The sequence below is a fragment of the Pantherophis guttatus genome, chromosome 1 (assembly GCF_059756535.1).
Source record: "Pantherophis guttatus breed Tessera chromosome 1, ASM5975653v1, whole genome shotgun sequence".
NCBI lineage: Eukaryota > Metazoa > Chordata > Lepidosauria > Squamata > Colubridae > Pantherophis > Pantherophis guttatus.
Window position 1 is genome coordinate 252,931,567 of NC_142063.1, and position 21,659 is coordinate 252,953,225.

Genomic DNA, 21,659 nt, shown 5'->3' on the forward strand with positions numbered 1-21,659 from the left:
CACCAGACTCAAGGTTGACTCAGCCTTCCATCCTTTCTAAGGTAGGTAAATTGAGGACCCAATTGTGGGGGCAATAAGCTGACTTTGTATAAATATACAAAAGGATGAAGGCTATTGCTTAGCGCATTGTAAGCCGCCCTGAGTCTCCGGAGAAGGGTGGCATATAAATCAAATTAAAAAAAAAAAAGAGTTGGACAATGAGGAGGCTGGGGAGGACAATGGGTCTGTCCTGGAGTCAGGGGAAGGCCCAGACGAGGGCTCTGCGTCAGAGGCAGAGATAGGACCAGGGCCATCTGGGAGCGATGTGTGGACTCCGGAGTCTCCAGAGGCGGATAGCAGAGAGGCAGAGGAACAGGACGAACTTGTTCCTAGTGCATGCATGCAAAGAGCTGCCAGAAGGCAAGAGCAGCTAAAGCAAAAAGGATGACTCGGGAGTAAGGCCAGGAGATGATTGGCCCCTCCCAGAAGACTTAAAAGAGCAGCAACGGCTCTTGGGATCTTTGTAGGAAAGCAATGTTTTTACATTTGCTTCTTGTCAGTGTCTCTTGCTTCTGAACTTTTGCCAAGAAAATCCTTTGGCAGGGTGCCAAAGTAGACAAAGGTTGGTGATAAGGCTGCAGGACTGTTTATGAAGGATTTGTTTTGGACTTAATTTGGACTAAGCTGAGAATGAAACAATTCTCAGCTGTTCTAATAAAATATGTTTGTTTAGGACTGATTGCGTCTGGTAATAACTACTTGGGCCTAGGTCAAAACACTTCCTTCTTCTGTGTCTTTGGAACTGCAACTCCCTGAATTTCCTGGGCAAAGGTGAACCAAAGGTGTACTTTTGGGGGGAGGGGTGCTTAAAAACCCCAAGGTGCAAGTATGCACACTAAATTCATGCAATATGCACATATATCTGGAAACTAGGACAACCGGCAGAAGGAAAAATGAACACAGAAAAAATTGTAACAAAGTTTATGCGTAATAAAAAAATCTGTGGTGTTTAGTGGGAGGCACTTGTTTCTTCCTAAATTAAGTACCAGGTAAGAATCCTTTTTCATTATCAAGTAATCAGAGTTATAAATATTCCTATTAGCATCATTCTGGTCATAAATTCATTCCATCCAAAAATTCATTTTAAGTCCCATATGAGCAAACTAAGAAATTGTTTGAAGTGACCCTAATAATGAAAGTTGAAAAGCAACTGGCAAACCTAAACTATGACACTAAGGGACAATAATATACAGCATTCAATGGGAAAATGGAGTAGAAAATATGGTGCTATTAGTGCATGCTCTTTCAAAAGTAAATAAATAGATTTGGACAATAATTTTATGTCATTCCACCCACTCAGTTCTAATATGTATTATATGACTCTCAGCATAGATTTTGCATTTCACAAATTACAACAAAGTTGCAAATTAGGTGAAGAAGCAGAGGTAGCTTGCAGGTAGCCAGGAATGGATTTATACCTTAAATAAATTAAGTAATTGTGTTTCTTAAAGGTCATTCTGGGCTGAACATGGGGTCAAAGATTTCCCCATTAAGATTTCTTAATTCTAAATTATGCAGAAGCCAGATCCTAGAAACCAACTTTGCATGTAATCCCAGATTGTTTATCTACTTCAAAATATATCTGCTCAATAAAAAAGCTTTCCCATCCATAGCCTGATAAACATCAAATATATTCAATATTTCACAACAGAAATGAATAAACTGAGCCTGCACATTCACTTTGCCATGACATATGACCTCATCCAGACTTTAACAAGAGTTGCCATTTCCAGTTCAGAATGCACGATCTTATCCGAAACAAAGAACTATTACCAAGGTTTTCCTTGAATGTTACTTTTTTTTCAAAATACGTTTTACTTTCCATAACCCTACATTAATGGAACAAGGTCCTAGAAAATTCCTAAATAAAAAAGCTCTCTTTCTAAAGTAAAAAAAATGAACTTTGGAAAGTCAGTGAAGGAGAGAAAGATTGGAAGATGTGATGAGAAAAATAAGAAAGGTTTTAATGTAAGCCTCAAAAGGTCAGGCACATTGCTCTAAAATGGTCTTCAATGACTTCTACAACATCTTATGTCTTCCACCTGTGATGTCAAGTGTTTTTAAGAGATGGAAGAAGGCAAGGAGGAGCAGCACTGGATTTATGCCAAGTGTCCTTCAAAGTAGATTAGAGTGCAGCAACTGCCTGTTGATCTGCCTGTGATGAGAATCTCTAAATATAGCAAAGCACTTGAGTTAGATGGCATAGTGCTACACAACTGAGACTCTCCGAAGATACACGTTACCAAGCTCTGTATTTTCACACTTTAAGTTCCAAGATGATACAGGGAGTAAGTAAGTGACATTAGTGCTGATTCAGAAACAGCTTGCTGCCCATCCATCATCAGCAAAAGGAGGAGGTAAGAAAAGGGCCCCAAAAGACTGGCGGTAAAGAGGAACATATCGAAGCAAAAAGAATAAGCAGGAAGCTTCCTTCAGTTGGAGCCTGGGTGCATTTGGTGCTTCTGATCAAAACTGTAAGAATGGTTATCGAAACACATTTTTGTGAAATCAGTAGCTTGATTTCCCTTAAACATTGCCTTCAGATTTAAAAGTATAATATGGAAGTTTGCCCCTCCAAAGTTAATTGGCAATATAAAACAGATTAAGCTTGAGTTAGATCTCTATTTCATATCTATACCAGTCCCCACTAATACTGCATTATTGAGATAGCATGAAATAATTTTAAAATAAATGCTAGATTTCATTTTAGCCAAATCAGTTCTATTTATACTATTTAAGGGTATATTCTCTTTCAGCCTTCCTCACCTTGTGGCATCTAGGAATATTGTGACTGGTGCTTCCAGAATTCCTAACTAAATCATTTCATTTTATGAAACAGTTAATATATTGGCTATTCTCAGTTTCCAAGTATTCAAAGTATTAATATTCATTGAAATCAGCTGAGAATAGAAATGATATTCCTGGTATATTAGAACTTCTCTGAAGCCTGCTGTGCCTCTGAGCTCATCTCATCTGACAGGGTCTCTTCAAACATTCTTTTTTTTTTTAATGAGTGTTTTGTTTAGCTTCTATTCTTCTCTTCAGCATTGCATAGCTGTGCCATCCTGATGTAATCAGGCAGTTTACAAAGGTCAAGGAAATGTAAATAAAATCAATCTGAGATTTTGAGAGTAGCTATTTTTTTTTAATTCTGAATCCCATCTGTTCCGACTTGTCTCAAGAATGCTAAGACAGAAATAGGTACTGCAATCACTACAGTATAAATTAATCTAATGTTTTTAAACACCTTGTCTGTTATTTGGATTGGATACAGCCAAACCCTTTGGGACTAAGAAAGCTAAGATATAATGATGCAGATAGCTCATTCCGGGAGACAGCATAGCTTCCCTAAGTGTCTGAAATCTTCTACTCTGCTGTTTATTACCTTTCCAGCCTATATTTTTTTTTTGCTGTTGGGATGGAATAATAGATAGCTAAGGCACATTCAATATTCTTGCACTCAAATGATGTGAATCTGTTGTGGATCTTCTGTGAGCATTCAACTTCGCTCTCTATAGGAGGAGCTTAAAATTTTCTTTTGCAGGTCAGTATGCTTAAAGTCCTTTAAAGTATGGTAACCCATTAAGGAAGGTAGTAGGTAGCAGAAAACAGACTGCCTTCAGATTTAAAAGTATAATATGGAAGTTTGGCCCTCCAAAGTTAATTGGCAGTGAATTCCAAATGCAAAATGAAATAAAAATGCCAAGGATGCAGTGGAAATGCTTGGCAGTAGCTACAGCTCCACTGCCTATGCTTTTATTTGTATGCCAGGCATTTTATTTTAATTGTGAACCTGTTGGTGACCACATTAGCAACATTGTTTATGGGTAAGCTTCATTGGATCAAATGAAATCATTAAAAAAAAATCCCCAAAAGATTTATTTATTTATATTTTATGTTTCCATACTGCCTATATCCCACAAGGGAGATTTGTTTTAAATACATTTTCTTTTTATATTGATGGACATTGTCCTTTCAACAGTAAATTCCAGAGACTTCTACATGTCATCTACCTAACTTTCCATAGTCCCACAACTGAACTGAAATCTGATTCATTTTCACCTTGATAAAGTTTCCAGGCCAGGTTTTCAGAGTAATGAAGGTTTACTAAGCTAAAAGGTGTAAATAAATATGCTGGCCCCATCTCTGGGCCCAAGTCATACCATAATGCGTTAAGAAATTAGCATGCTTCTGTATTCCATCCGAAAGGAGTGGCTAAGCATCTAGGTTTTTCATTACTTTTCCATATTTTTTATAATGAAATAGCATTATAATAGGAAGAAAAACTATAAATAAAGTGAAGCTCCCTGAGAGAAATAGAAATTGATGAGTAAATGGGCAATTCATCAGTTATCCTCAAGCTACTCTGAAAATGAATCAGAGACAGCCTAAATTAATTAAACATAGAATAATTCTTACAAGCCACAATAAACATGCCATCATATTTTATGAAAGATTGGAAGAAAATTGCCACAAGCTGGGGGGAAAAAAACATGGAAGTAGCAAAGAAAATACTGGAATAGATTGATTTGAAGCTGGCATCATATGGAAATTCAGTATAAAAAAAGAAATAAAAAAATAGCAATTTCAGAGAAATGGAACCAAAAGTGATGTTTCTCATACTAGGACATCAGTTGGTAGGTTTCAAAAAATTTTACTACCAGTTCTGTGGGCGTGGCTTGGTGGGCATGGCAGGGGAAGGATACTGTAAAATCTCCATTCCCACTCCACTCCAGGGGAAGGTTACTGCAAAATCCCCATTTCCTCCCAATCAGCTGGGACTTGGGAGGCAGAGAATAGATGGGGGTGGGGCCAATCAGAATTTTTACTAGCAGTTCTCTGAACTACTCAAAATTTTTGCTACCGGTTGTCCAGAACTGGTCAGAACCTGCTGAAACCCACCTCTGTAGGACACGATTAATTTGGTAGGGACTAGACATGCACAGATAATCATGCAAAAAGATTAATCAGTACTTAGTCTGGGAGAAATATTTTCTTAATGAATTATTTTGTTCCTGATAATATATATCCTGAATTACAGAACTTTGAAATTAGTTTTACGTAAAAACCATTCTACATTGCTTTCAATACTGAGTCATATTGTGTAGCCTTCTTGGAACATCTCTACTTTTCTCACTTTTATAGATATCTGCTCTAACCCATGCCTTCTGGATCTAGCTAGCCAACATTCCCTAGTAGATAGTATGTCCTTTCTTGCCAGATCAGACAGGACAGGTGGAAGCAATTTAGGTTTTAATACTTCAGAAATAATGTCCAGAAACATATCCAGATTTCTCCTACATCTTTCTCAAATTTAGATCACTGCCTGACCACTATGCCCGGGACTTTACAAAAAGCATGTCTTTTATTATTATTTTTTTCCTTTGCTTCTTTCCTTGAATGAATTTCATTAACTCCTGATATTGGGATTATTGAGGAAAAATTGGGTCCACCTTTCTATGGATTCAGCTGTGTGTGTGTGTGGGCTATATCTTCTCAATTTCTGCAGCTGCGTGCATCGATTTATGAATATGATTACATATAGCACCACCAGTATAAAATATATACACAGCCAATTCCATAATGGTTACAATTCCTTTGAGGATCAGCAAAAGCAATATGTAACTCATAATTCTGAAAATTAAGAACTAAATCAGAGTTTAAAACACTAATTACAACTTAACACAATGAATATTTATCATTATATTTATCATTTATATTGTTGGTTTTTTATCTTGGCTGTACACTGCCCTGAGTCCTTTGGGAGAAGGGCGGTATAAAAATTTAATAAATAAATAAATAAATAAATAAACAAACAAACAAACAAACAAATAAATAAATAAATAAATAAATAAATAAATAGGGTGGCACAACAGCATCTTAAGTTTTGTTTGTTTGTTTTTGTTTTTTTATAAGATGAAGAAATGCATCCATCAAAAGCAGAAGCAACATGTCCTGCCTAACATTAGGCATTTGGGTACTAAATTGTGAATTCAGCTCTACCTATTTATATGAGAATATTTTACAGGAAATGGAAGTCAAACTATCATCTCATTTTTGGGAAGAAACTATCATCTTCAGGTGCTACAGTCTCATTAAGGTAAGCACTGATCTGCTTCTTATTACCTACTCATCCTGCTTCCTACATGGTGATTGTACTCTTACCTTATATGCTAGATCTCTAAATACCTCATGCTTGTGGTTTCTTGGGTGACCAAGAAAAGCTTTGCTTGGAACTTTTTCAAGGGAAACTAATTGATTAATGTAGTACCCTGTTTCTAGATATTCTTGAAAGAATGAGACATTCCAGTCTTTATCTAAGAGAAAGTATGTTTAGAGAAAAAAAAATCTAGAAATGGAAATATACTTAGAGAAAGAATTAAACAGTTGTACTACTGGGCATATGAAATGGTGGCCAGTTTGTTTCAGTGATTAAGACCCAAGACTAGAAACTGGGAGAACATGATTTACTCAACATCAAGCCAACTGGATGACCTTGGACCTGGATGATAGTTGGGCCAGTCACTATCTCTCAGTCTTTGGAAGAAGTCAATGGCAAACCATTTCTGAAATTCTTGCTAAGGAAAATCCAGGGACTAATCTAGTCTCCAGAAGCCAATGCTGAGTCAGGCACCAAAACAACTATCACTACCACTCTACATCTGCTAGGGTTGTAGTAGTTTTTCTGGGAGCATATTTTCCATTTTTAATTATTTACTTATTTCTTATAGAAACAAAGTGGAGACATTGTCAAAGGATGTTGTAATATGAAGAACTTGACAATTTCTTGCCTAGTTTTACAAAATTATTATTATATGCTTATCTTGCCAAAATTTCAAAGAGTTAGTCTGCTATACATATGACAATGGCAGGAACAAGGAGGCAACTCTTTTCTCTCTCCTTGAACTCACTATGTTCGTCAGCAGAACAAGAAAACTGCAGGAAAAGACAAATATTTATTCCCAGTCCATTCTAAAAGTGGGAGGTAAATTATCCTGTAAATTATATTAGTGGACTAAAACCTGAATCTTTACATTTCATCAAATTTAGAAGTAATCCTGGTGCAAAACTGAGTGAGCAAAACTGATTCGATTTTAGTTTTGTAGCTTAAACCTGGTTGTTACGACTTCATCTGAAAAAGACTTCTTAGCAATAGCAATAGCACTTAGACTTATATACCGCTTCATAGTGCTTTTACAGCCCTCTCTAAGTGGTTTACAGAGTTAGCCTATTGCCCCCAACAATCTGGCTCCTCATTTTACCCATCTCAGAAGGATGGAAGGCTGAGTTAACCTTGGGCCGGTGAGATTTGAACTGCCGAACTGCAGCTAGCAGTCAGCTGAAGTAGCCTGCAGTACCGCACTCTAACCACTGCACCACCTTGGCTCTTAGATAAGGAAGATGAGTCAGGCGATCTCACTAAGCTCTCTGGATCACATGACCCAGATTGCCTCTGGCCATAATCAATCTCCACTAACCCAGAATATGTTGACCAAGACTCTGACCCATATTAACCAGCACAGTCCATGAAAATGGCAGATATGTTGAATCAAATGTGAGAAGCTAAAGCTGTATCAGTGTACAAATGTACAAGGGAAGGTCTTGAAAATAAAAGTACATTTAAGAATTGCTCGATATCTGTAGAGCTTAAGGCACATCAAACCTGAAGCCAACTGAGTAAGGACCATGTAACTATAACTTTTAGTACATTCTTTGTCTGAGAGGAGTTTATTATTGGAAGCAATAGGCTGCTTGAGAAGCCTGGTGAGTGGATTCCCTTGCATTTGAATCCTGACTAACCTCCCTGACATCCACATTTTTGCAGTGTGGAGGCTAATTTTCATTCTCTCTTGTCTTGTGTTTCCGGGAATCTCAGCATGGATTTGGAGTGATCTGGCTTTGGCTTTTGGACTGACTTAGCAACTTTGTATTGTTTTGATCCTGAGCAATATTTTGAATTGGATGATATAGTTAAGCTTTCTTTTATCTCCATCCCCAGCCCTGACCCAGGATAGGATACTGATATCAGTTTGAATAATAGTATCTATTTTGGTCAAGATACTCTGTAAACATATCTGAATGTTTTTTTATAGAAGTTAACTGAACTTACCTTCAGCAGCTGGGAGAAGAGCTGTGATTGCCGAGGTCTGTTCCAAAAATAGGGGGGGATATGATCCTGAACACAAGAGAGGCACGAAAGGCTATTAATTATAATAATATGCAAAATAATACATAATATATAATGAAGTACACTTGGAGTTTACTTTTTTAAAAAAACCAGTCCCTCAGCAGAATGGAATTTCTTCTGAATTGCTTCTGTATATTGCTAAGTACCTCCTAGAAATAAAAGGGGCAGAACAAATAAAACCCCTTTGATTTGAAGTTTTAGATGAGTGAGCGTGAAATCATAGAAATTAAAAATGCTGAATTATTTGCTGATCGCTTTGTATTCGGGGTTAAAAAAACATCAATCTATACAATCAAGCATCACACATTTATAGCTCTTGATTGTTGGCCTGAAAGCCCTTTTCCTTCTGCTTGTAATTAGAAAGGACTTTTCTAATTCATGAAGGTCTACCAGGTTGTGGAGACCTAAATACTTTAATAGCTGCTTTACTTTGTGTAGCATATTACCAAGCCTTCGTAGAAATGTGGAGCATGAGAGCAGCTGCAGAGTAGCATGAGCAGATGATGTATTTTTCAGTGAAAGAGATTATCATTTTGTGAAGAAAGGGAAGAAGTCAGGGGCGGGTTCCAAATCCTGTCACTACTGGTTCACTCATGCGCATGCGCTTCTGTGCATGCACAGAAGCGTCTGGGTGGGTGGGCGGAGCCTCCTGCCACCGCTGCTACCAGTTCGCCCAATCCAGTGAGAACCGGTAGCAACCCACTACTGAAAGAAGTAGAATTACTACTCTCCACATTTTGGGTAGAATACACAGGCGAAAGACCTCTACATTTTCCACAAGTGACCACAGCCCCAGATTATCCATTCTAGAAGGTGGCTAGCATAGGCAACATCACTGGAGTCATAACCAAAGCTAAAGGGAATTGTTTCTCCAGGATCAAGGGCAAAATCATGTTTAATTTGGTTGGGAAAACCCTCGTCCACTCTAGTAGAATAACTCTGGCTAAAATGTTTTTCCTCTCCCATTACATGAGGGATATGTTGGCAATAAATGTCCTCTGAATCTGCTAGTTTCTCTTTTAAACATGAACCATCTATTTTCTACCTTCACTCTAATAAAATACATATAATAAAATACTTTGGTATAACTTATTTCTTCTACTGTTGCTTTCCATACATCTTGAGAACAGGCATGAATTCACAAAAATGATTAGTAATATAAATCAGGATTATGACAGCCAAAGCTTTGAAGTTTTGAGATAATACAGTCAAATGCATTCATAAAAATGTATGCCTGCCGTATTAGGTTACTTTATTACACACTGGCATAGAAACTTTTACCTTGACAAATTTGCAATATATTTATACTGACAAACACCCGGCAATATAGTCTTCCTCTTCTACATTTTAACTTTGAACACCTACTCAGCCCACCTGCCCATCCTCAAGTGGGAATTTAAAATCTCAGTTTTTAAGGGAGATGTAAGTTATGAAATATATAATGCAATTTCTGGCTGAACATGGATGAGGTCATTCTGGTACACTTTCATTCTGAAAGGAATTTCAACATGCTTCAATTTGACAAGGCTTTGAACCAAGCAGTCCCTTGAAGCTGCTTAGTGAAGCCTGCCTGGTCCGCTCCCTTTCAAGAGCTAAATGATGTGGCTATGTGGTTTTGCTTCAGTGACTCCCTTGGTTTTTTTTCCCTCACAGAGTTTGCAGTATAAAAGAAGGCTGACAGGAACTTCTTCACTGAACTATGGGAGAAAGCCGAGACGTCCATTCTCCATATTGCTTCTAAGAGGAATCACACCAGTGGTGGGTTCTATCTGGTTCTGTCCAGTTCTGTCCGGTGGGCTCCCGGTTCTGTCCAGTTCTTTAGAACCAGTAGTAAAAGCGGCGAGAGGCTCTGCCCACCTGCCTGAACATCATAATTGACTATCTGTGCAGAAGTGTGCGTGCTCCCGTTGCGAACTGATAGTAAAGGTAAGTAGATAAAGGTAAGTAGAACCTACCCCTGAATCACACCCAGCACCAGCTTGGGCTACGCAGAATCCCAAAATCCATGAAAGGATGTCTAAATCAAAGAGTCCTTAACCATGGGAGGGGGCTCAACCCACAACTAGTTTGAAGTCTCCTCTTCCATATGAGAGGATTTCAAAGCTGTCCGGTTTCAGTTTAGGAGAAGAGCAACACAAAGAGATTCCCAAGCTGAGAATGGCTGTTCTAGATTGTAAAAAAAATTAATAAATCGTGAAGCCCATCCTCTGGATAGCCAGCACCAAACTCTCTTCTTCCAGAATGAGATGGATTTCAGAGGTTCAGAGGGTCTGTTCCATAGAATTGAGCAATGGTAACATGGCAGTTTTGAGTATTTGGGCAAGGTATCCAACTTCTATTGGACTTAAGCAATAATGCTACAGACACCCCACAGCCTGAAACCTATCATGTCTACTTTTTCTCTACCTCCAGTATTTGATGACCAAACTTTCTGACCAACAGGAATATGGAGAAAGGGCAAGTGGGCAGCATTACCTAGTTATAAGCCTATTTCCTCAGGAAGGCCTGTATAAGAGTACCTCAGCATATCAAAATGTAGGAACTGTACATTTCAAACATTTCAACTCAGTAAACCTCATACATTTTTCTCTCCCTGCCTCTTACAACTAGGAGAGGATTGAGTTTAGTCTGAAATTAGAATCACAAATATAAGTATCTATCTCTATCTGATACCTCAAATTTCAGATGTTGCATTATAACAGGTAACTTTCCCTCTCTTGCCTCCCACTTGCAGCAAGTTGAAACCATTCAGCTCTGCTCTGGAAATGCTGCCCAAATGTCTGGAACATATCTAGGTAGAAGCAGGTGACTGAAAAATTGTGAGAATTGGGGTTAAGAAATTGCAAGAGGAACCATTAAGTGGGTTTCAGCATGTTCTTCCTGTCTCTAAAAAGGAAACGAAGACAGGAGCAAGGCATGTACGTGTATTTGCACCTTGCGTTTATGTCTGCAAATGTTTTACATGTTGTATGTTTGTAAAGTTTTACCAGAAAAAATAATGTGATTCATTTATACATTATATTTTGAAAAAGTGTGATGTACCAAATAAATTCAAAAGTGGCCCAGACATTTTTGTAAGAACAGGCTGAATCATTTTTTCAGCACATTTTCTTAGGAAACAATTTCACATTTGTCTCTTTTTGTAACTCATATTTTCCGCCACCTAATCACTACATAATTTTAAATAGCATTCTTCTCCTGTCTCATTTGCTTTGAATGCTTAAAACGCAAGTCAAGCCATCTTAAAAGTTTTCCCAGGACTCTAACTTTGTAAATTACAATATATTAGTCAATAGCAAATGAGAACATTTTCTGTAAAGAGGGGTCGCTGATCTGGGGAAAATATTGGCCAGTAATACTAATCTTTTTGTTGAGATCTTTATTTTCAGCATTATCATTCTATAATCTCCAGAACTTGCTTAACCAACAACAGGACAAAGCTAAAGCAAAAGTCATGTTATTCTTCCTTTTATGTGTACATGTCATTTTTGACTGAAGGCTCTAGACTGGGACAACATCTAGACTGCAAGGAATCCTGCACCCACGTGGGAGATCCCAGCCTGAAGGATCCTTTTGTACCATTTTGGTACAACACAACATAATACCTTTCCATTTAAACACAGTTATGTTCAAAAAGCCAAATTACATCCCAAGTACATCTTCTTTAATAATCTCTCCACTATTTCTTCCCTTTGGGGACAAATAAGAATTTTGGGTCTAAGCAGTTCCCTAAAATATCCTATAGGAAGTCAGAACCCACAAAATTAGAGATACTTAAATATGTTAGGTAACTAGGTTTGGGAGAAAGGAGATTATAAACAACATTACTTCACACCTGATAGATAGGTGGAAGTTGATTTTGCCAGTGGACACAGAATGTAATGAGGAGAAAAAAAAATTGATGGAAATATGAGAAGTTTAGTCTTGAGCACAGAGTTTAAGAAAGTGGTGGAAATCTCAAGGAGTCATAACATAGTCAGGATAGAAGACTAGCTAGATGTAAAGATGTATGAATTGGCAAATCATGAAGACAAGAAAACCAAGAAGGGCAAGAAGACAAAGGAAATGCCCAAGGTTAACCTAAACCAATTTTCCAACAGTAGGAAATTAAGGAGTTAAGAAGAAAACCAGGGTAAAGAAACAGAAAGTTAAGGCTTGATGGAAGTCAAATAAAATACCTTGTTACCACTATTTGCAATTATAATATAATAGAACTAATTAATGCTTGCAGATACTTTCCCCAGAGTGATTTGAGAATGAGCGTGTACAATAAATACACATAACATTATAGAAATAAGGCAGCTTTCACTACCATGAAAAACAGCAGGAAAAAGAAAAGAGCAGTAACTGTTTATTAATTAGTCTGTTTTATTAGGAAATGGGGCATTCTCAGTGTCATTGCAAATAACTATCTCAGTGTCATTGTAAAAAAAACTTCTTGAACATATTAATTAATTCTCTGTGTGAGAGAACATTCATTGGAAAAACAAAATGGCTAACAACCTCAAGGGTTGTGTAAATTCAAATAATGATCCAACAGTCTGGCAAAACTTCCAAGTCCAGCTTTTTACTCAACTATATATTTCTTATTTGTTTGTAGGGAACCTTGAGGAATAGGGGCAACAAATGACAATATGTGCATAGGCAGATCATCACATAAATGCTGTGAATTACATACTTCTATCAGCTATCAGAATACAATGGAAGTCTTTGTGTAATAAAATCATGGCACCATCTTGGTTTGCTGGCTTAAAAGTAGAGTTCTCGTTAATAATGAAATCCCATTATTACAGCTATTTTTGGAAGCAGGGGATTAGATACAATTCCAATTGCAACAAAGTGCTACACACAGTTTGTAATCAAAATGCTTAATGAAAATATTCTTGCTGATATCTCACACACTACAGGATACCATGAGGTCAGTTTGTCCTGTGGGGAGGCTATAATACATCTAGTGAGCAATAATAAGCACCAGTGCAATTTATCATTTACATACTTATAAAATCTAATAGATTAGCTATTGACCAGAGAAAGGTAATAGGATGTCCTTCCACTCTTACTATTGGTATACTACAGTTATTTTTAAGAGAGGGTTAATGTTAATAGATGCTTGCATAAACACACACACATATAAACAAACACACACAAGATGAATGATCATAATTTAAAAATCTATCAGGTGATTAAAATTTTACCATCAAAATATTTAGTTTGTGTTACCTAACATTTTTTTTTAAAAGGAAAATCTTCAAGCATGATCTCTCAAGAAACCTCTCTGAGGCAAATTCTATGGATGTTACTGGTATTTTGTATAATTCCAAAATGACTTGATTTAGAAGGGTAAGCATTATTGAAATCATAAACCTCGAGATCATAGTGCCGTGATGGTGAACCTATGACACGCATGCCAGAGGTGGCACGCAGAGCCCTCTCTGTGGGCACACATGCTGTTGCCCCAGCTCAGAGCCCTCTCTGTGGGCACAAGCGCCATTGCCCCAGCTCAGCCAACTGGTCGTTGGGTTTCTGGCACTCTGCAATGCACACGCATGCGCACATTTCAGTTTGGGCACTCTGTGCCTAAAAGGTTCACCATCGCCGTCATAGTGCATAGAAGGACTTTATATTGTGTTAGGTTTTGTGGTTGTGGTTTTTCTGGTTCAGAAGATAAGCAGGATGGACATAAATCACCAGGAATTCCTGGAGTTTGGAAGCTGAAAAATCCATCTAGCACAACGTAAATGAACATGTCTATGAAGATGAGCTTAACTTGAAGGAAATGTTACTTTTTAAAAACAGCATATCTACTTAGTATTTTAAGTGGCTATGACTCTTCAAGTTCTCAGGCTAAGCTTTTTCTAATCTTGTTTTCTATAATTCTTTACAATGTAGTAGCCATGTTTTTTTTAACATGCAAAATATAGGCTTGGCAGAGGCATACTGCATTCAGGCCAAACTATCTACATAAATGTGTTTAAATGAATATTAGCTGTTGTGTCTAACTGAAGTAGGATTATACTTTATTTTCAAAGGATTATATATTTTTTTGACGATAGCAAAAACATAGTTCAATTGATTTGGCATATTCATGGATTCCTGCAATTCACAAATTGATCTCTTCAAACCATTTTCTGCAGAAGTATTTTCAATTCTTCCTCCTATTACTCCTGTCCCCATTCTTAATGCTAGTTAGACTTCAGTTTGGAATTAAAAAAAAAAAACTTCTAAAGATTTGTGTGCATTTTCATTGGATTCATTGTCACATATGCAGTTTTATACACAATTTTTCATAAAACAAACTATGGTATCTACTATAGATAATTTTTACCATCAATATTGGATATCATTTGATTATTAAGGGTGGGTTGCCTGCTCAGCTGAAAACTAAGTAGACATAGCATATGCATGTAGATTCTTGTACACTTTTCTTTGGGAAAAGCATAATACAATTCAGGAAAGTAAATATCAAAATAAAAACACATTTCACATAATGGTTCAAAGGAGCAGAATTCAATAACATTGCACTAAATTGCTAAGCAAATCATTTCCTTGTTATCCCTCTTTACTGATGTGCAATTAGCAATATATATCCTAACTTTCCTTCACAGTGCCAAGATAATATCACCCATATTTTATCTTCATAGCAATCTCCTAGGTAGAATAGGCTGAGCAACAGTGATTGAGTTAATTCAGTGTCTTTCAAGCAATTCAGGAAATTAAAAAAATTAATCTGGATAGGGCGAGGAGAAATGTAATCCTTCTTCTCCAGTCATTATTCTGATAAAAACTACTCCAAGCACTAAAATTAAAACTAGAAAAGGCTCTCAGTGACACTAGTGAGAACTTGTTTCCCTGTTGCTAATTACAGCATGAGGGCAATTTTGTTAGAATTAAACTTTCCCTCCCCATGTACTGTGGTCTTAATGAATATTGCTCCCTCCATACTTAGAATTTTTTAAAATTCCCCGGAGACACATAATTAAAGCATGGTGCATAATTAAAGGAAGGCATGTCATTGAGTAGCAGAAGGAGAGTATTTCCATTTTAGTTATGCTTAGCCTCATTTGTTCCTATCTATAAGTTCAGTTCAGCTGTTTTCCACATCTGATTGCCAAATCAGAGACATTTATGTGTATTATCATAATTTCTCCATTCGTTTTGAATTTCTCCTCCCTTTGTGTATCTTCATGTTATGTGCTAGTTGTGCCCATTCCTGGATTATGGGGCTTTGCTCAGTCACTCATACCCTGGTCACCTCCCAAATGGATTACTTTAATGCATTCTACGTAGCAATAGCAATAGCAATAGCACTTAGACTTATATACTGCTTCATAGTGCTTTATAGCCCTCTCTAAGCAGTTTACAGAGTCAGCATATTGCCCCCACCAATCTGGGTCCTCATTTTTACTGACCTGGTGAGATTTGATCTGCCAAACTGCTGGCAGCTGGTGATCAGCAGAAGTAGCCTGCAGTACTGCACTCTAACCACTGCGCCACCACATGGGGCTGCTCTAGTGCAAAATGCAGGAACATGGGCAATGATATGTGTCCCTGAAAGGACACACATTATACTTCTGCTCGAGAGCTGCATTGGTTACCAGTTTGCTTCCAGATAACCATTCAAGGTGCTGGTTTTGTCCTTGAAAGTCCTACATGGCATGGAGCCAGATTATCTGAGGATCTCCTCTTCCTGATTACAGCTACCTGTTCCATCTGATCTGTCAGGAGAGGCATCTTGCTAAGAAGTTGTGGTGGGACCTAGGAAATGAATGTTTTCTGATGCCATTCCCAACTGCTGCATTATGTGTACAAGTAATCCTTGATTTACGACAGTTCATTTAGTGACTGTCCAAAGTTACAATGGCACTGAAAAAAGTGACTTATGATAGTTTTTCACAGTTATGACTTTTGCAGCATCCCCATGATGATGTAATCAAAATTCAGATGCTTGGCAACTGGTTCATATTTATGGCCGTTGCTGTGTCCCAAGGACATGTGATCACCTTTTGAGATCTTCCGACAAGCAAAGTCAATGGGGAAGCCAGATTCACTTAATTACCAGGGTACTAATTTATCCACTGCAGTGGTTCATTTAACAACTGAGGCAAGAAAGGTTTTAAAACAGGGCAAAACTCAGTTAACAAATGCCTCACTTAACAATATAAATCTTGGGCTCAATTGTGCTTGTAAGTCATGGACTACCTGTGCTATTCCGATGTGTTCCCTTTTGTAAATACTCTTAACTCCCTTTTTTACGTCCCTGTAATCTCTCTGGTCCCCTTGTTTTTATTTACATTTAATAATTTTAATTGGCTTTTGTATAATATTTATTTGTTGGTTATTTTATGCCACAAATAAAAAAAAATACAAATTTGATAATTAAATATGATTACATATGAAGAACAGTTGCAGGAACTGGGTATGTTTAATGAGCCGCCCTGAGTCTCCGGAGAAAGGCGGCATATAAATTGAACTAATAAATTGAACTAATAAATGAAGAGAAGAACTAGGGGAGACATGATAGCAGTGTTCCAATATCTCAGGGGTTGCCATAAAGAAGAGGGAATCAAATTGTTCTTCAAAGCACCTGAGGGTAGAACAAGAAGCAATGGGTGGAAACTAATCAAGGAGAGAAGCAATTTAGAACTAAGGAGAAATTTCCTGACAGTTAGAACAATTAATAAGTAGAACAACTTGCCTGCAGAAGTTGTGAATGCTCCAACATTGGAAATTTTTAAGAAGATGTTGGATAACCATTTGTCTGAAGTGGTATAGGGTTTCCTGCCTGGGACTAGAAGACCTCCAAGGTCCCTTCCAACTCTGTTATTCTATTCTATTAAATATAAATATCACAGCTGTTAAAACTGCATTCTGGGATTAAATGGCATTTTTTTTAAAAAAAAAGAATCAATTTTTAAGAAGGAAATCGCTTTATCCATTGAAACTCCCGAAACCCTGTCTCCAGACCTTGAACTCATTGACTTTAGGGGTGAGAATCTTGGTCAGACAAAGCTGTGCATCCATTGAACATGATTTAATGTTTTTATTTTATTTTTTTCATTGTAAAGGATTCTAATTAGTTTAGGTGTTTCTTGGACAGTGTAAAGCAGAGATCTTCAAACTTGACAGCTTTAAGACTTGTGGACTTTATTCGGGGGGAAAAGCAATAATAGTGTCCAGTTCTCATTTTATACTTGCTAAACATAGACTGATTCAAGCAAGAGTCATGGGCATATGAGGAACATGGGAAAACCAAATGGCTTCTTGAATGAGAAACATGATACCCATATTTTCTCCATGTTCGACAAAAAAAGTCTCTGGTTATTTTTCTGCAAATTCAACAGTTTGGTGCCCTGACCCACTGGCAACAAGATGGCGACTTGTTGCCATCAGAAGATCAAGAGACAATTTAAAATGAATTTTGTATCACTAGGAAATTAAAAATTTCCTCCATTTAAAATAAACATAAATATCTTGAAGACGAAAGTGGTGGTCAAGTATTAGTGAAGTTATTGTTTACGAACATCTTCAAGTTTATAGATTCCCCAGATTTATCTCTAGAACTTGAAGTATCACTATAAAAGATGAAGTATCCTTTTTCCTCAGTTCTGCACAGTATTATGCATATTACAAAACCTCTTGCGTATAGAAGTACAGAGGAAAGAATTTTTCACACATAACTGGCCATCATAAAATGAAATTATATTTGCTGAATGCAAAAACAGGAATATATATTCTTCAGTTAGAGCTCACAAGAATTCTAAAGAGTAACCTAAATTATGTACATGGCAGCATATGAAATTCTATAAAATCCATGAAAAACATTTCCATTTACTGTGATCTGTTGTTATCATTTACATTTTGGAATCTAGTGAATGAACTCTACCAAATTACATTCACTTGCTTTTGAAATGTAAGCAATACAGAGCCAATTACCTCAACTTTGTGCAGTAGCAACACAACAGGACACTATTCAGGATTACTATGCAGTAGCATGTAGCTACTGCAAAAAGGCCAGGAGGCTATTACCTATTGCCCACTTTCTGTTTTTCTTCTCCTTCTTCAATTGTGGTGGCACAATGATTGATGGTGGTGTTGCTATTGACAAGGTTAGAAGGAACCATTCCTTTCCATTTCTGTCTCTTTTTCCAAACCCATTAGAATTGAGTGAGGATAAAGATTAAAATGGCCACAAAGGATATAGAGAGGCAAGAGATTGAACCATATGATCGCAGTAGTCTCTTCCAACTTTATGGTTCTATAAGGTTACATTTTCATGGGCCAATCTAGGTCTTTGCCTCAATAACAATCAGAAGGGACAATTAACCCTCAGATTCATAGTGTTAGTTGACCGTGGGAATTAGGTAACTATAACTACATCATGATTAATTGCTTGGTCAGTTTTCTCAATTTCTATGTTTATAAAGCATGCATAGCCCTCCCACCCAAACCATGTAAATGGTTATGTCAACAGTACCCTTTAGGATTCTTCAACACTTATCAGCCCTACCTAATTTGGCTAATTGTTGTGGGAACTGTTGGAATATCTCAGAAGTGGATTGGAGTTTGGTCTTGACATTCTAAACAATAAGAAACCATTTGCTTAAGTCCTTTTACTTTATCTTAGCTGGGATAAGAACTACGTTCTTAGGAATGTACTTCATTGCATCTTTTGAATTATTTTCTCTTTGGGAATATAAATACTGAAAAACATACCTTAGAGAGATTTCTGTAGGATTTTTTAGCATTAGCAAATCACTTTAAAATGCCCAGGTAAGAAAGCAATACATTTATATTCTTGGTCTATTAACTGGCAATACTCAGAAAAACATTCATTTCTGCATATTTTGAAAATGGCATGCTAAAAAAAGATATGGAAAGAGGTGCCATATCAGAAAAGGAAGTGGATGTACATCCTACACGAAGCACAGAACAATGTATTTTAATTTTGTCAACAAATATGAGGCAAGTGGCATTGGTAATTATATCCCTTTCCCTAAAAGTTGAAGAACCTTGAATCTCATCAAGATCTGTGGAAAAAAAATGAGCTGTTATTCATGATTCGGCAGCCTACCTAATCACTACATTTATTACATAGAGGATTTGAATGACTTTCAAGTTTCACACACACTAAATTAATTCATAATTTTTCTTGACTATAATTAGTTTCCTACAATATTTTAGCAAGTCACCATACTCTTTTTTTCAGAAACAATCATGTCCTTATGATCACCATGCCACAAGCTTCAGAGCTGCAAAGTAGATGGGAGGGACTGAGTTTGGGGAAAAAATATTTGGATTTTTCGGTTTCTTTTGGATTTTTTTTGGTTTTCTACTTTTTGGCTTTGAGTACAATTTTTTCACCTGTTATCCATCTCAAAATTGATGACATGATGATGTTAATTATCATCAGTTATGGTCAGAAAGCTTTAGCAAATCCTATAGAAAGGAAAATTTATCTATGATCCTGGAACTTTTTGTGTGTGTGTGGTTATATACCAGTATAAACCCAACCCACCAACCCTCCGACAAAATCACTTTTTTCTATCCTAAAAACTCCAACTGGTTCAAAATATCTTCATGAGATATTTGTCCCTGCTTTTGATTTTTTGGTCAGTCTTTTGATGTTTTCTACTATCTTAAGAAAATACAACGAAACCTTACTTCAAGTAAATATTTTATCTTTTATATGGCATAAAAGCATCATGCAAACAATCAGTATGCCATCTGCTAAAGAAAGCATCTTCCTTCTTTATCAAATCTCTACTGATTTCAACTTTTTATATTGACATTAACCTAAATGCATGCAACTACAGAAAAATTTATTAGAAGCTTTAATGGATCAAGCCATTTGTTAATATGCTTTATTTAACCTGTGCACTCTCAGTTTCCATGTTTAACAACACACACACACGCCAATACACAGAGAGATATTTGAAGAGCACAAAATAGTAGAAGCTCTGAGAAAAACCAAACATTTCATTGACAGCATTCATTTCAAGTACCTGTGTACAAATTCCCGTGTGCAAACATGTCAATCATATAACGACAGAATGCAAATTGATCTGGCAGAATAGAAGGGGGAAAAAAGAGCAATAAGACATAATTAGATTTTTTAAAAAATGAAGATTTAAAAAAAGAGTACTGCACTGGAACTCTTAATGACTTTTTATTTCTTGAAGTAACCAATCATGAAACAAATGATAGCATTGGTGTTTCTGTGTCTTTTTAAAGATTCTTCCGTAGAAAATTCCTTCAGGCTTTCTACACAAATATGGTGCTTCCAATGGATTCTCTAAATCATGTATAATTTTAAGGACCAAATCACCACTTCTTTTCCTTACCGCCACCTTCCCAAATTAGTCACCTTCCACAAAGGTTGGGACTGAAATTCCTAGACTTATTCAACAGCAGGGCAAAAGGCCATTATAGCTTGGAGTTGCAACCCCAGATCATCTACAGAATGCCAGGTTGAAAAACTGCTGGAACTCATTCTTTTTTCTAAGGGATTTGCATGTGAGTAATCTAGATGTTTCCAGTATGGACAGTTAAGCTAACTAAGGGATAGACAATGGAAAACCTTTAAGAGATGACTGAACCACTATTTCCAATAGCCCTAGCTAACAATGGTCAATGGGGAGTAAAGCTGAGTGTCTTGAGTCCAGCAACATGAAATGGGCTATTCCTGAACTAGGCAATTTAGTCCAAATGTTTCTGGCATTTATTTATAGGGCAACTCAGTGTGAAATCTAAAATTTGTTACTACCAGTTCTGTGGGCATGACTTAGTGGGGGGGGGGGTAATGTGACTGGGTGGGCATGGCCAATTTTTTTTTTTACTTTTAAAACCATTTTTTCCATGTAAAATCATGTTAAAAAATGTTTTCAAAAGGCTCTGACAATCCAAGCTGAGTTGCCTGATCGGCGGGCAACTCAGCTGGGATCGTCAGAGCTTGGATCATCAGAGCTTGGCTCGTCAGAGGCATTTAAAAGAAAAAAAAGCATCTGATGATCACCCGGCTCAGCTGGGCGTGGGGGGCGGGGGCAGGGATTTTTGCTACCGGTTCTCCGAACTGCCCACCGCCATCGCTACCTACTTGGCTGAGCTGGTCCAAACCAGGAGCATTTCACCCCTGGGGCAACTGTATCTACTTTTATCACTATTTTCATTTTAAGACTGATTTAAGTCACTTTAAATAACCATAGATATTTTAATTGAAAATGTAATATTTTCTGTTCAGTATTGGTCTTTGAGAATAGATAAAAAAACAAATTCCTATTGCAGTGCCATGAACATTTTTTGTTAAAGCACTAGAATTTCTATTAAAATAATATTACAAAGTATCAATGGACAATGAAAATAGACAATCAATAAGATCAGTGGTTCTCAACCTTTTCTTCACCATGGACCCCTTGTGGCCATGGACCATGGCCAC

The 21,659-nt window shown here is 37.0% G+C and overlaps 1 protein-coding gene across 50 annotated transcripts in view; it reads right to left on the reverse strand.

The window, feature by feature from the left end:
* The window catches only part of TRDN (triadin), a 233,932-nt gene that overhangs the window by 136,400 nt on the left and 75,873 nt on the right, over window positions 1–21,659 (reverse strand). For 48 of the 50 annotated variants that reach the window (XM_087882730.1, XM_087882715.1, XM_087882758.1 and 45 more), the window contains 2 exons: window positions 20,230–20,289; window positions 8,150–8,215 (listed from right to left, as the gene is read on the reverse strand). In XM_087882730.1, coding sequence (XP_087738856.1) covers window positions 8,150–8,215; window positions 20,230–20,289 — 126 coding nt within the window. The remainder of the gene's footprint in view (window positions 1–8,149; window positions 8,216–20,229; window positions 20,290–21,659) is intronic. The other 2 variants (XM_087882735.1, XM_087882727.1) reach the window with 1 other exon arrangement.